The sequence below is a fragment of the Protopterus annectens genome, chromosome 1.part1 (genome assembly GCF_019279795.1).
Source record: "Protopterus annectens isolate FY-2018-M chromosome 1.part1, PAN1.0, whole genome shotgun sequence".
Taxonomy (NCBI): Eukaryota; Metazoa; Chordata; order Ceratodontiformes; family Protopteridae; genus Protopterus; species Protopterus annectens.
In genome coordinates this window covers 1,238,796,916-1,238,810,064 of record NC_056726.1, presented here as the reverse complement: position 1 = coordinate 1,238,810,064, position 13,149 = coordinate 1,238,796,916, and the positions used below count along the sequence as shown (strand labels likewise).

Genomic DNA, 13,149 nt, shown 5'->3' with positions numbered 1-13,149 from the left:
GGTAGTGCTTGGTAAAAGTGTGCACTGAACTCCAGGTAGCTGCTTCCAAAATGTCCTTGGTTGGGACCCCCCTAAGATATGCTGCTGATGTAGCTGTTGCCCTAGTGGAGTGTGATCTGATGAGTTCTGGCACTGTTTTCCCATGAAAAGAATAACAAAAGCGGATGCAGTGGGCTATCCATTTTGAAATAGTCTGTTTGGAAATAGCCTTTCCTTGAACACCAGCAGCATAAGACACAAAAAGTTGTTCAGATTTTCTGAATGACTTTGTCCTGTCCAAATAGTATCGAAGTTGCCTGTGAATGTCCAAGGAGTGAAGTAGTCTCTCCCCTTCATTCTGGGGGTTTGGATAAAAGGTGGGTAAATGGATAGCCTGATTCAAAGCCACACTGGATACTACCTTTGGCATGAAGGTAGGGTTGGTACGTAAGGAGACTCTGGCCTAATGGAAAATGAGGAAAGGTTGCACTGCCATAAGGGCTTGTAGCTCCAAAACCCTGCGTGCTGAGGTAATAGCCAAAAGCAGAGCTGTTTTCCATGACAAGTATTGTAGTTCTGCTGAGGAGGCAGGTTCGAAAGGAGGCAATGTCAATTTTTCCAGCACGAAGTTAAGGTCCCAAGCTGGAGCAGGTGGTTTTCGTGGGGGCCTTATATTTTTTGCCTCTCTGAGGAACTGTCGTAGTAGAGGATGTGAGAATAAGGGGGGATCCGTATTGTATTGGGCTGAAATAGCTGAGGCATGGATTTTGATGGATGAGAAGGAAAGGCCACTGTTTAACATCTCAGCTAGGTACTGTAGAATCTGAGGTATATTTAATATCCCAGGATTTTGGCCTTTTGCTTGGTTCCATGCACAAAATCGCTTCCATTTGTCTGAGTAAGCCTTTCTGGTACTGGGTCTCCTGGCCTCCAAGATGACATTCTGGACCTCCTTTGAGAGGAGTGTAGATTGGTAAGCTAAGGTATTTTCCATGCAGCTAGATTTAGTGTCTTGAGCTGACTGTGGAGGATCTTGTAATTTTGCTGAGACAACAGAAATGGGAATTGAGGTAGGATCCAAGGTGGTGACTGAGAAAGATTCTTTAGGAGTGGGTACCAGTGCTGATGAGGCCAGTCCGGAGCAATGAGAATCATTTGTGGCCTCTCCGCTCTGACTTTTAGTAATACTTTTGTCAGTAAGGGTAGAGGTGGGAAGGCATAGGTTGTCAATGTTGTCCAACTGAAAGATAGACCGTCCACTTTCCAGGCCTGTGGATGATAGGTCCTTGTGCAGAATTTTTTTCAGCTGGTAATTGGTGTGGGAGGCAAATAGATCTATGTCTGGCTGTCCCCAGTTTCGTGTTATCATTGAGAATACTTGAGGGTGTAATTCCCACTCGTGAGGGTCTGTCATATTTCTGCTTAATTTGTCTGCCAGTATGTTTTCCTTTCCTGGTAGGAATTGCGCTTGTAGTTGTACCTGTAAGGCCAGTGCTGTGTCCCACAGGGTCATTGCCTGTCTGCACGGGGGGTAGGAATGTGTGCCTCCCTGCTTGTTTATGTACCACATAACTGTGGTGTTGTCTGTTCTTATTAATAGTTGGCCTGGATGCAATAGGTCCTTGAAGGCTGTAAGAGCATTTTGCACTGCTAGCATCTCCTTTTGGTTGATGTGAAGGTGCATCTGTTTTTGAGACCATCTTCCTTGAATGCACTGACCTGCCATGTGTGCTCCCCAGGCGTAGTCTGAAGCATCTGTTGTGATGGTTTGATTTGCTTGAGGTATGCAGAAAGGGAGACCCGTGTTTCCTTGGCATGCTTGAGCCCACCACAAAAATTCCTTTTGAAGGCATGGAATGAGTGGTATAATTGTTTCCATGCTGTGTTTGTGTTGAGACCATAAGTTTTTCAGGTACCATTGTAGTTTCCTCATATGCAGCTTTGCAAGATGCCATGAACCCCAAAGCCTGCAGGATTTTCTTTGCAGTAAGCTGGGTTAAAGTTGCCATTTTTCTGAAATATTGAGACAGTTGCCCTTTCTTGTCTGGCGTGAGATAAACCATCTGGGCCGTTGTATCCAAGTTGGCACCCAGGAATATTATTTGTTGTGAGGGTATTAGTTTTGATTTATTTTTGTTTACTGTGTACCCTAGGCAATTTAACATTTTTATTACAAACGCCAGGTGCTGTAGTAGAATGTCCTTGCTGTCCGCTTGGATCAGGCAGTCGTCCAGATATGGGTAAATTTGGATTCCTCGTTGTCTACAAAATGCAATTACTGATGCCAGGCATTTTGTAAATACTCTGGGCGCAGTAGATAAGCCAAAGGGCAATGCAGAGAATTGATAATGCGTTGTACCTGCAAGAAATCTGAGGTATCTTCTGCAATCTTGTCTGATAGGGACATGCAGGTATGCCTCCTTGAGGTCCAACGTTACCAGCCAAGACTCCCTGCCCAGCATGGAAAGAAGCTGCTGTAATGTGAGCATCTTGAATTTTGGTACCTCTAAGTATGTGTTCAGGATAGATAGGTCTAAGATGGGTCTCCAGTCTTTGTCCTTTCTTGGTACCAGAAATAGTCTTGAATAAAAACCTTGACCTTGTTCTTTTGTAGGTACCTTTTGAATTGCTTTCATATCCATGAGAGCGGAAATTTGTTTTTGTGCCTCTGCCCATTGATTTTGTGGCAGGTTTGGCATGCCTTTCATTTTTGGAAGGGTATGAAAGTGGAATCTGTAGCCTCTGTTTATGATGTCCAGAATCCATTTGTCCTGTGTAATAATGTGCCAATTGTCTGAAAATAAGGCCAGTTTTCCACCCAAAGGTGCTGCCATTAAATGTTTGTTTGGCAGGCGTAGGGGGAAGTCATTGAGCTTGTTTCCTGAATGGTTGAGGCCTTTCTTCTCCACCTCTAGGAGTAGTTGTTTGCCATTGTCTAGGCCTGAAAGAACCTTGTGGTTGTCCTCTGCCCCTGGGGCGTCTGTACCTACCCCTTTGGGGTTTGTCAGTGGCTGGAAAGGACCAGTTTTTTGATGGCCAGTTCCTGCTGAAGCGAGGAGGTTGTACCTGCAAAAAATCTTTAACTGTTTGCATAGCTTTTGCCTTTTCTTCCATTTTCTTTAAAACCTCCTCTGCTTTGACACCAAATAATACATCCTTTTGCAATGGTGCATCCAATAATTTTGCTTTTACATGATCTGGTAAGGTTTGCTCTTTTAGCCAAGCGTGTCTACATATCACAGAGCTGGTGACAGCTGCTCTACGTGAGGCCTCCAATGCATCAAAACCACACTGTAAAGTATGTTTTCCCACTTGTTCTGTTCCATGCAACAAATCCTGCATCTCTTTTAAATCTGGCTGATCTGTTTGTGTCATCTTAAGCTTCAATTGAGAGATCAGAAACTGCTGGTATTTTAGCATGTGAAATTGGCAGTTTAAAGCCCTCATGGCTAAAGTGGCAGAAGTATACACCTTCTTCCCCCATCTTTCTAATGCTCTGGAATCTCTTTCTGAATGTAAAGGATTTTTAGCAGTAGAGGCCTTAATCCCCTTTGGACCATGTGAAATGGTTTCTGGGTCAGCAGCAGGGCTTTTAAATAGAAACTGGTGGGAATCAGGGACCCGATAGTATCTGTCTGATTTAACTGGGGCAGGAGGCAAGGAGTCTGGATTCAGACTGGCTTCTGCAAAAACATCATCCAAAATATCCAAAACAGGAGGAATAGCAAGGGGCCTATGCTGAGGAAGAAGAAGAAACTCCCTGAGCCTTTTCTTACAATCTGAGTAGTCCTGTCCTTCCCAGTGGAAGTGTTCCCTCAAGGTATGCAAGGTTTCCCCGAAGGAATAGTCCTCAGGGGGGGGAAACCGAGGGAATTGATTCCTCTGCATCAGAGTCCTCATAGGGAGAATAGGAATTATCCTGGTCCTCAGAAATATCTGAGGTAATGGAAGCTTGATCTGAGGAAGGGTAGTCTTCCTCCAACCTGGGTCTTTTTTCCAAGGGGGGCTGAGAACCCCTGATAAGAGAAGTTAAATCCTCAGCCATCCTGAGCATCTGCTTTTTAGGCAGGGGTTGCTGGGAGGGGGTCTGAGCACCCTGTTTCCTAATTTTCATAGGGGCTTTAGACTTTGCAAAAGATTTAATGGTAATAGAAGTAGGTTTGAAAACACCTACAGAAACTGAAGGCCTAGCTAAATTTTCTGGTTCCCCGCCACGAGTGGCATCAGTGTCTGGAGAGGTAATCGGCTCCGGAGGGCCTACAAGTTCAGATGGTGAGGTCGCCGATAAAATAGATTCAGCGGTAGTCAGGGGCTGCGAAGGCGCCTCACTGAGAACCGGAGATCTGGCAGCAGGCCTAAGCGTGGTCTCGGTATCCGATTTGGGCCTCGGATGCCTATCTTTATCTTTGCGTTTTTTCATTAAACCTGGTGTCGGAGTATCCGACGACATGCTATAGTTAAATTTTTTGCCAAAATAATGCAGGGCGAACTCCGCCCGGCATTTTATAGTGCGTTTATTGAATCTAGCACAAAAACGGCAGCCCAAGACGTCGTGGTTTGGGCCTAGGCAAGGAATACAGTATGATTGAAAATCCTTATGCGGTATTTGCTTCCCACAAGAAATGCAATTATTAACTTTGTCTGACATCAGTCTGAGGCAAGAAAAGTTTCCCCAATGGGGTACTTAGCTTTAAGAAGACTTCGGCTGAAATCCTTTTCGGAAATCTCAGGAGCTGGCCGACCGGCACTTGCGAACTGCTTCTGCTTCGGGCACCGCTTGGCAAGAAAGACTGAAGAAAATGGCGTCAGCTGCCTCTTTTATACCCCTGCCGCTCTGACGTCAGGGAAGAAGTGACGACAACCGACGCCGGACCAAGACTTTGGAATTCGGCCGACCGAGGACCCGCCTGACGGCAGGATAACCCAAGTGTAATGACTGCAGCAGTATGGCACGATGAACATCAGCAAATTTGGGTGCGCAATGTAGCTGAACATCTTGTTATTACTGTCTAAACGTTTTGTGATTAAGTCTTGAAGAAGGACTAATATATGGCCTTTAACACAAAAGTAACAAATGCAGGGGGTCATAGGCCTTCAGTGCCACAGTCTGAAAGTCTGCATTATACTCAGTTTACATGACTTCTGCTCTGTATGCAGGATACCATACTGGTCTAGAACACATATTTGCTAAGCTATTATTACAAAAGACAAAAAAATACATATTTCATCAGAATAAAAAACATATATATTTTTTTTATTTGTTACCTGTCATGGCTGACATTGTATTGTTTGAAGCAGATGAAACAGATGGGCCAGATTCGGCACTGATATGCCCTAAAATAAGAATAGAATAGCAGTATTAGGCATATTTTGTAGCTGAACATTTTGTTGTTACTGCTTGAAAGCTTTGTGATGAAATCTGAAAGGGGACTGATATATTGTCTTTTATACACAGATACCAAATGCATGGGGCCTAAAGGCCTTAACTGTCAGAATGAAATATTTTGCATTTCATGTGGTGTTCACTGGTGGTATTACATACGGGTACTGCTTAGTATGCCAAATGCAGTACTAGACTGGAACACATCTTTATTAAGTTTCTATTACATCAAGTAAAAATCCAATAAAGTTCTCTTGAACAGGGATTTTTTGCTCTGTAATTATGGCTGCCTACCCCAAATTTAGACTTGTATGCAGTAAAGTATATTACATGAAGATACAATTGTGTATATTTATAAATTAGTCTTTCTAAGATGGTGCAATATTTGTCAGCATGGAAGAAGACAGTCAACAGACCACATTGCATTTCCAGGGATGGTCTGCACCTCTCCTCTCTAGGTTTTCAAATATTAGCTAAAACATTGCCCTTTTTAGGCAATGCCAAACTGAAAGTACTTCTGACATAGTAAATCAAAACCAAGAAAATCAATAGGTGTTACTGCTCAGTGCTAGGACTCTAAACAAAAAAACCCACTCCCTAGAAGCTCTCTTTATCCTAGAGATTGCTGATATCTGTGAGGCAGTTGAGGCATGGTTTAAAGCTGTGGAAAGCACACTGACAGTGCGAGGTTATAATGTCTTCCACACATTTAGACCAACTACTACACAGACAGGGTATAAAGGCGGCGGTGTCTCGGTTTACATCAAATAAATACACCTCAAGGCTGGTCAAACAGGACAATGCACTTGAACTTCTCCAAGTTCAAATCACCATAGGCAAAATCCAATACCACTTTATTGAACGTTATAAGTCTCTATCTATGACACAGGAAACCTGTACCATGCATTTAAACTTATTGAAAACACACACCATCCAACGGAATACCATACCAATGAGCAACTTTAATTACCCCATTATTAACTGGGAATCATATAAGACGCCAAACATACAGTCACAGAGATTTCTGGATTCTATAAACACAAACTCCCCGAACCAGACTGTCAGTACACTGATCGGGGTGCAACCATACTGGATCTGGTCCTCACTAATATGGGACAGTGCTGCACACCCCCTAGTGTAATGAATTCTCTGGTAAGGTCAGAACACAAAAGTAAAAATAAAAGCCTGGAACCCCAGTTAACTCTGGAATAGTCAAGTAATAATCTAAGACTAATTTCCTACTTCTTCTTCTTTCACCTTTTCTCATTTAGGGGTCGCCACAGCAGATCACCTGTCTGCTCATGATTGGCAGTGGAGTTTTACGGTGTCGAGTTGCCAGCCTGGTGCCCAACCTTTCACAGAAGGCACACACATGCACACACTCACTCCTAGGGCCAATTTAGAGTATCCAATCCACCTAGCATGTCTTTGGGATATGGGAGGAAACCGGACTACCCGGAGGAAACCCACGTGACCACAGGGAGGACATGCAAACTCCACACAGAAGGCACCCCAGCTGAGGATCAAACTGGAGAACTTCTTGCTGTGAGGTGGCAACACTAACCACTGCACCACTGTGGCAGCCCTTACTATTAAGTGATAAACTGGACAAATTTCAAGCCTCCATAAACCCTGAGAACACTGCTGTCTACACTGAACTGTCCACAGAAACTATATACAATCATGTTAATAGCTGCATAGAAACAGCTATACCCACTAGGAAGAAGTACAGAACTCAATAAAAAACAAGCCAAACTGGTGGAATCATAACATCAATAGGCTGTATAACAGAAGGAAGAAAATCATGGCAAAAATTAGAAGGTGCAGCACCCAGCAGGATAAAAACACTCTCAAACTAAACAAAAAACTCTGAGGACAGATAAAGTTTACCAAAACCAAATTTGAGGTAAATGTGGCATTCTTTAGCTTTGTCCACAACTTCAAAGACAATACACAATTGTGTGCAGAGCTCACTGTTAATGGAGTCACCTATACTGAACCAGAATACATAGAAAATCTACTGGCTGACAAATTCAGCTCCAACTTTACTCCCCTCCACCCAACTTTCCCTTACGAAATATCACCAAATATAACTCCTCCTGCCGTCATTAGAGAAGAGGTCCTAAGAGCTCTCTCTAAGGCCAAGAACACGGCATCACTGGACCCAGATATTATCTCAGGATGTCTTCTAAACAGCATGAAACATGACTTATCAGGCCTCTGGAATTGCTATTTCACTGTAGTCTCCAAACAGGCTTCATACCTCATGAATGGAGAACAGCAACATTCATCCCTCTGCTCAAAGTTGGGACATCTATAGACCCTGGAAACTACAGATCCACAAGTCTCACTACTCTTATATGTAATGTCATGGAAAGAATTATCATGGAAATGATCAATAATGACAAAGGAACTCTCCAGACACTAGACCGAACCCAGTTTGGTTTTGTTAAGGGCAGGTCAGGCCTTTTCAACCTGGTGGACTTCTTTGAGAAGGTCACCAAAGCAATGGATGAGGTGAAGATGGTTCACACTGCCTACCTTGACCTGGCCAATGCATCTGACACAATACCCAACTTGGGCACTGTTGATAAACTCAAGAGGTTGGGTGATCCAGTACCTTACAGTCTGGGAAGATACGACTGACAGACCACAATGCTTTGCTACAGATGGCCTGCATCTGTCTCACTTGGGTTTCAAGCTTCTCACCCATAGTGCCTTTTTTAGGAAAAGTCATGAGCTCGATACTACCAACATATATATTTCAACAAAACGCAAATTAAAGGTCGTGCTGCTACATGCTAGACGTCTAAACAAGAAACTGCACTCATTGCAAGCATTCTTAACCCTGGAAGATGCAGACATTCGTGCAGTCACAGAAACCTGGTTCAAAGCTGTGGAGTGCACCCCAGCCTTACCTGGTTACTCATCCTATCATACATTCAGACCCCAAAATGCGGGCAGCAAAGTCAAAGGAGGTGGAGTTTCAATATATATTAAAGGCACACACACCTCCAGGTTGGTCAAACAATATGACACACAGGAGACACTCCAGGTGCAGTTAACTGTTGACAAGACCCCTATTTAAATTATAGCTAGCTACAGGCTCCCAAATTTGACTCAAGATTCCCACTCCATCTATCTGGACCTCTTCAAATACATTAAGATTCAATCCTTTAACCTGATCCTGGGTGACTTTAATTACCCAACCATAGATTGAAAAAACTACTCATGCCAGAACACAAATGCCCAGAGATTCCTCGAATTTATTAATGCAAATGCCTTGGAACAGCTGGTCGATACCCTCACAAGAGGTGATAATATCTTGGACTTGGTATTAACCAACTTGAGTAACCACTGCAGCACCCCTATGGTATCATCCTCCCTGCTAAGATCTGATCATAAATTGGTCACTTTCAAAGTCACCATCTGCCTGACCCCTCTCAACTAGGGTCAAACAAAAAACACTTCTGCAAAGTTGAATACAACTTCCTGAGGGATGGTATAAACAGCTTCACAGCCCCTGCTCCCACGGTAGGAACTGAGTTCCAGTGCCCATATCTACACCAAAGTACTATACGAGCATTTATATAGATGCATGGAATCAGGAACACCTGACAGGACAAAATTATCTTCTGCAAGGAAGAGTAAACCTGTCTGGTCAACATCTGCAATAAATAAACTACATAATAAAAGGAAAAAAATTGCTGTCCAAGACCAAGAAGGAGCAGATGCCCAATTGGAAGCAAACTCTCCTTAACCTGAACAAGCAAATAAGAGCACTAGTGAAATCCTCTAAAGCCAACTTCGAGTCCAAATTGGCCACATCTGCTAGAAACAATCATAAGGTCTTCTTCACATATGTCCACAATCTCAAAGGAAACACCCAGATCTGTTCAGAACTGGTGGTCAAGGATACCACATACACTAATGCTGTAGATATACCCAATCTACTGGCTGACAGATTCAGCAAAAATTTCTCCCCTCTGTCCCCCCATCAGTAAATCAGGACATCCTCAGTACCTGCCCCCACCCCTTATCTCTAGGGAACAGGTCACCACTGCCCTCTCAAAGGCAAAAAATACAGCCTCCATGGGACCCAATAACATCCTGGGCTGCATCCTACATGAACTCAGGCATGAACTTGCAGCACCATTAGGCACCCTATTCAACCAAAGCCTGAGTACCAGCTTTGTCCTAGCCGAGTGGAGGATAGCCACTGTCATCCCTTTACACAAAGGTGGAGCATCCACCGATCCAGGAATTACAGACCCATCAGCCTAACTAGCCTGATCTGCAAGGCCATGGAATGGATTATCATGGACCTCATTAACAGGGACATTGGCAGCCTCCAAACACTTGATCCTACAAGGTTTGGCTTTGTCAAGGGGAGATCCATGTCTGTTAAATCTGGTCGACTTCTTTGAGACAGTCACCAAAGCCATGGACGAGGGGAAGATGATACATACAACCTACCGTGACCTGGCCAAAGCCTTTGACACTATTCCCCACTCAAGCATAGTAAATAAACTCTCTTAACTAGGCATCAATCCATATATTACCAGATGGGTAGCAAACTGGCTCACTGATAGAACCCACCTAATCAAAATAGGGGAAGCCACGTCAAGCAGTAGACCCATAACGAGTGGCATAACCCAGGGATCGGTCTTGGGGTCTCTGTTATTCGGGATATACTTCTTTGAGGTGCAGGCCAAAACCAGTGGGCTATGGCTGACCAAGTTTGCAGATGACTGCAAGCTGGGCGCAGTCATCAATTCCCCAACTGACGTGGACATCCTCCAAGAGGGGTCTCCCTCAAACAAATGACTGGTGACAGAAATATGGCCTCAAGCTGAATGCCAAAAAATGCATCATCATCCCCTTTGGGCAGAGTGATGTCCCCATATATTATCACATTAATTCAGTAGTGAGGGATTTGGGCACCCAGGTTGACAGCATCCTGACTTTTGACCACCATGTTGCTTCCGTTGTATGGAAACCTTTCTACATGGCCCACCTCGTAAGTAAGGGTATCTCATCCAGGGACAAAGAGGTCATAACATCCCTGTATTCTTCCCTTATAAGGCCAATTATTGAGTACAACTCCCCCTTTGGCATGTACCTCATAAAGCACATGCAGCAGCTGATGAGACCACAGAGGTTCCTCACCAGGAAAATCCATAGCCTCAAACATCTACCCTACACATATAGGTTAAAAGCCCTGTCCCTCTACTCAGTTTCATACAGACTCCTCAGAAGTGACCTCTGTCTGGCACACAAAACAATCTCAAACTCCACCTTGATGGGACTGCTGCATATCCGCAAGTCAAGCTCCACTCGAACAACCCATACGAGCGACCTCGACCTGGTCTGTGATATCAATAGGACTTGTTGGCGGGACATATTTGTGTCCCAGAGACTCCCCCATCTGTGAAATAGACTCCATCTCCACGTCAAGCACAGCATCTCATTATCTCTTTTTAAGTGCAACCTGGATAACTGGATGGGAAATAGAAAATACACCCCTGGGATTCCACCCTGCTGGACAGGGGCTTTGGGTGCTGACTTGTCTAAACACTTGGCTAGGCTTATAAGGGCCTCAGTGCCAATAGCTTAGTAACCTCCTATGATCCTATGAACAAGCAACACCAGAAAATTAACCTTTTAAAGACTTAATCCTTGCCTGTGATATGAATATGATCTGCTGGAGAGACAAGTATGTATCCCAAAGACTACCATGTTCCTTGACCAGGCTCCCCATCCATGTGAAGCAGCGTTCCTCCTTAACTCAGTTCAATAGTAATTTGGACAATTGGCTGGGAACAGGAAATTCATCCTTGTTTGGCACCTATGTCTCTAATGGACAAAGGCAGCCTTGTAAATGGTTCATCTCCCAGGCCCATGCTTGTAAATGTTTCATCTCCCAAGTCCCTGCTTACACTTATTAAGGGTATGACAACTTCTCAAGAAATTTGGGATGCATGGCTAGGCTTAAAGAGGCCCTTGTGGTCATTAGCCTAGTAAACATCTATGAACCTATGAAAATGAATTCAACAATTCAACAGATAAGTGCATTCTGTAACAGATTTTCATTACACATTTTTCTGAAAAAAAATTGCTGTAATGCTTACTTTCAAAGATAAGGTCTTGTACTGCTTGGTATAACCAATAGCTCTCTGTCACCATATCTGTGTTTGTTCCATTTTTATTTTTCCTTCAGTTCACAACATTGATGAACATTTCACATTTCTGGGGGGCTGGCAAACAGTAAATTTATGAATAACTAGTAGACACTTATGAAGTAAGAGCCAACAATAAAATAATATTTCCTGTCATTTTAAATGCCACAACAAAATACACGTATTTTGCTCGTTACTCAGCTTTTACTTGTTCATGTACATATTTAAGATTTTTCTGTCTGCCTTCCCAACTGATTTTAGGTCAGGCAATATTCAGTACAAGACAGGCCATTTAAGTGCCTTGTTCAAATAATTTAACTATATATCTTGAAGCATTAGAAAGATGCTATTATTCATGCTAGTGTGGAATTCAGGCCAGAATGGCTTTCTAAAACTGACAAACTGCAACATTTGAAATTAAATTTAAATTGTCTGAATTGTCTAAAGTTAAATTGTCTCTTGAGTGACACTTAAATACTCAGTGAAATTCTGGGCTTTTGTCTTTGAAAAGTCTGCATAAACTGAAGCACTGCTGGCGATTCCCTGCTGTGGTTCCCACCTACCCTCCCATTTGTTGATCTGCTCTTTAAACCTTGTGATTTTACATTGCCCATCCCTACTGTAAATTGAGCTTAATAAGCTCCTCCGTTTCAACACTGCTGTTGCTATCCTGAATTATATCTTTGCCTTTCCTTGTGCTTACACTGAAAAAGTGCATTTTGCCTCCCATTGTTTGTTCTACTTGATCTGACTTTATTATCTAGCCAGGTGTTGGAAAAAGTAGTGTATTTTTACACTCTAGCAAACAATTGTTTTTAATTCAAAAGAGGTCTGTGGACTTTCCATCTAGTGCACTGTGAGGTAACCTGGTCTGTTTAGGTTGGAGAAACACTTGAGATTTCTGAATGTAGTTTTATTTGCTGGAGGGCTTATTAATCAGCTTATTTTTATTGCCTTTATAAATTCTGTACAACTGAGTGGCTCTTGGCTCATTTATTCAAAGCAAAGTACTTTTATTGAATAATCACACTTTTATAAGCTGTTGAAAGTACACTGCTGTATCTATACCTTTAAGTTTGCTTGTGGTAGCATTTCATTCTGGATACTCCTTTACTGTTCTTTTACAAATGGAGGACTGGGATTATTCATCTAGTGGCAGTAGGTGTTTATTTGGTCTATATGTGCTGGGAAACACACAAAAAGGGCTCTAAGTATTTTTTGCACTGTTCTGATACCTAGATAGGACGGACTAGATTCAGATCTGTTAATCTAACCTGCTAGTGATATACTTGAGCACTAAACCAGCCATCTTATATTAACAAGGGCTTCCCTGCACACTTGTGGCAGAAGAGTGTGGATCTAGCCTTGTATCAGCTGGGAATTGCTGGAGGAAGGTTCATTGTGTGCTTTCCTATTGGCAGATTAGCTTAAAAGTGTTTTCATTTTGCCTGTATTTTAAGCCTTGTGTTTGCAAGTTGCATGGCACCGTGCAATGGGGTTAGCAGTTCCCTGTATAGACACAAACACCTTGAAACTCAATTTTTTTTCCCTACACATCTGTCAGTGGAACCTTCCCAAGCTTCCCCACTGCACTACGGGTACACTGAACAT

The 13,149-nt window shown here is 43.1% G+C and overlaps 1 protein-coding gene across 2 annotated transcripts in view; it reads right to left on the bottom strand.

The window, feature by feature from the left end:
* Positions 1 to 13,149, bottom strand: part of LOC122809541 (gastrula zinc finger protein XlCGF26.1-like) — a 306,301-nt gene that overhangs the window by 123,376 nt on the left and 169,776 nt on the right. For both annotated transcript variants that reach the window (XM_044081121.1, XM_044081129.1), the window contains exon 6: positions 5,245 to 5,313. In XM_044081121.1, the coding sequence (XP_043937056.1) occupies positions 5,245 to 5,313 (69 nt within the window). The remainder of the gene's footprint in view (positions 1 to 5,244; positions 5,314 to 13,149) is intronic.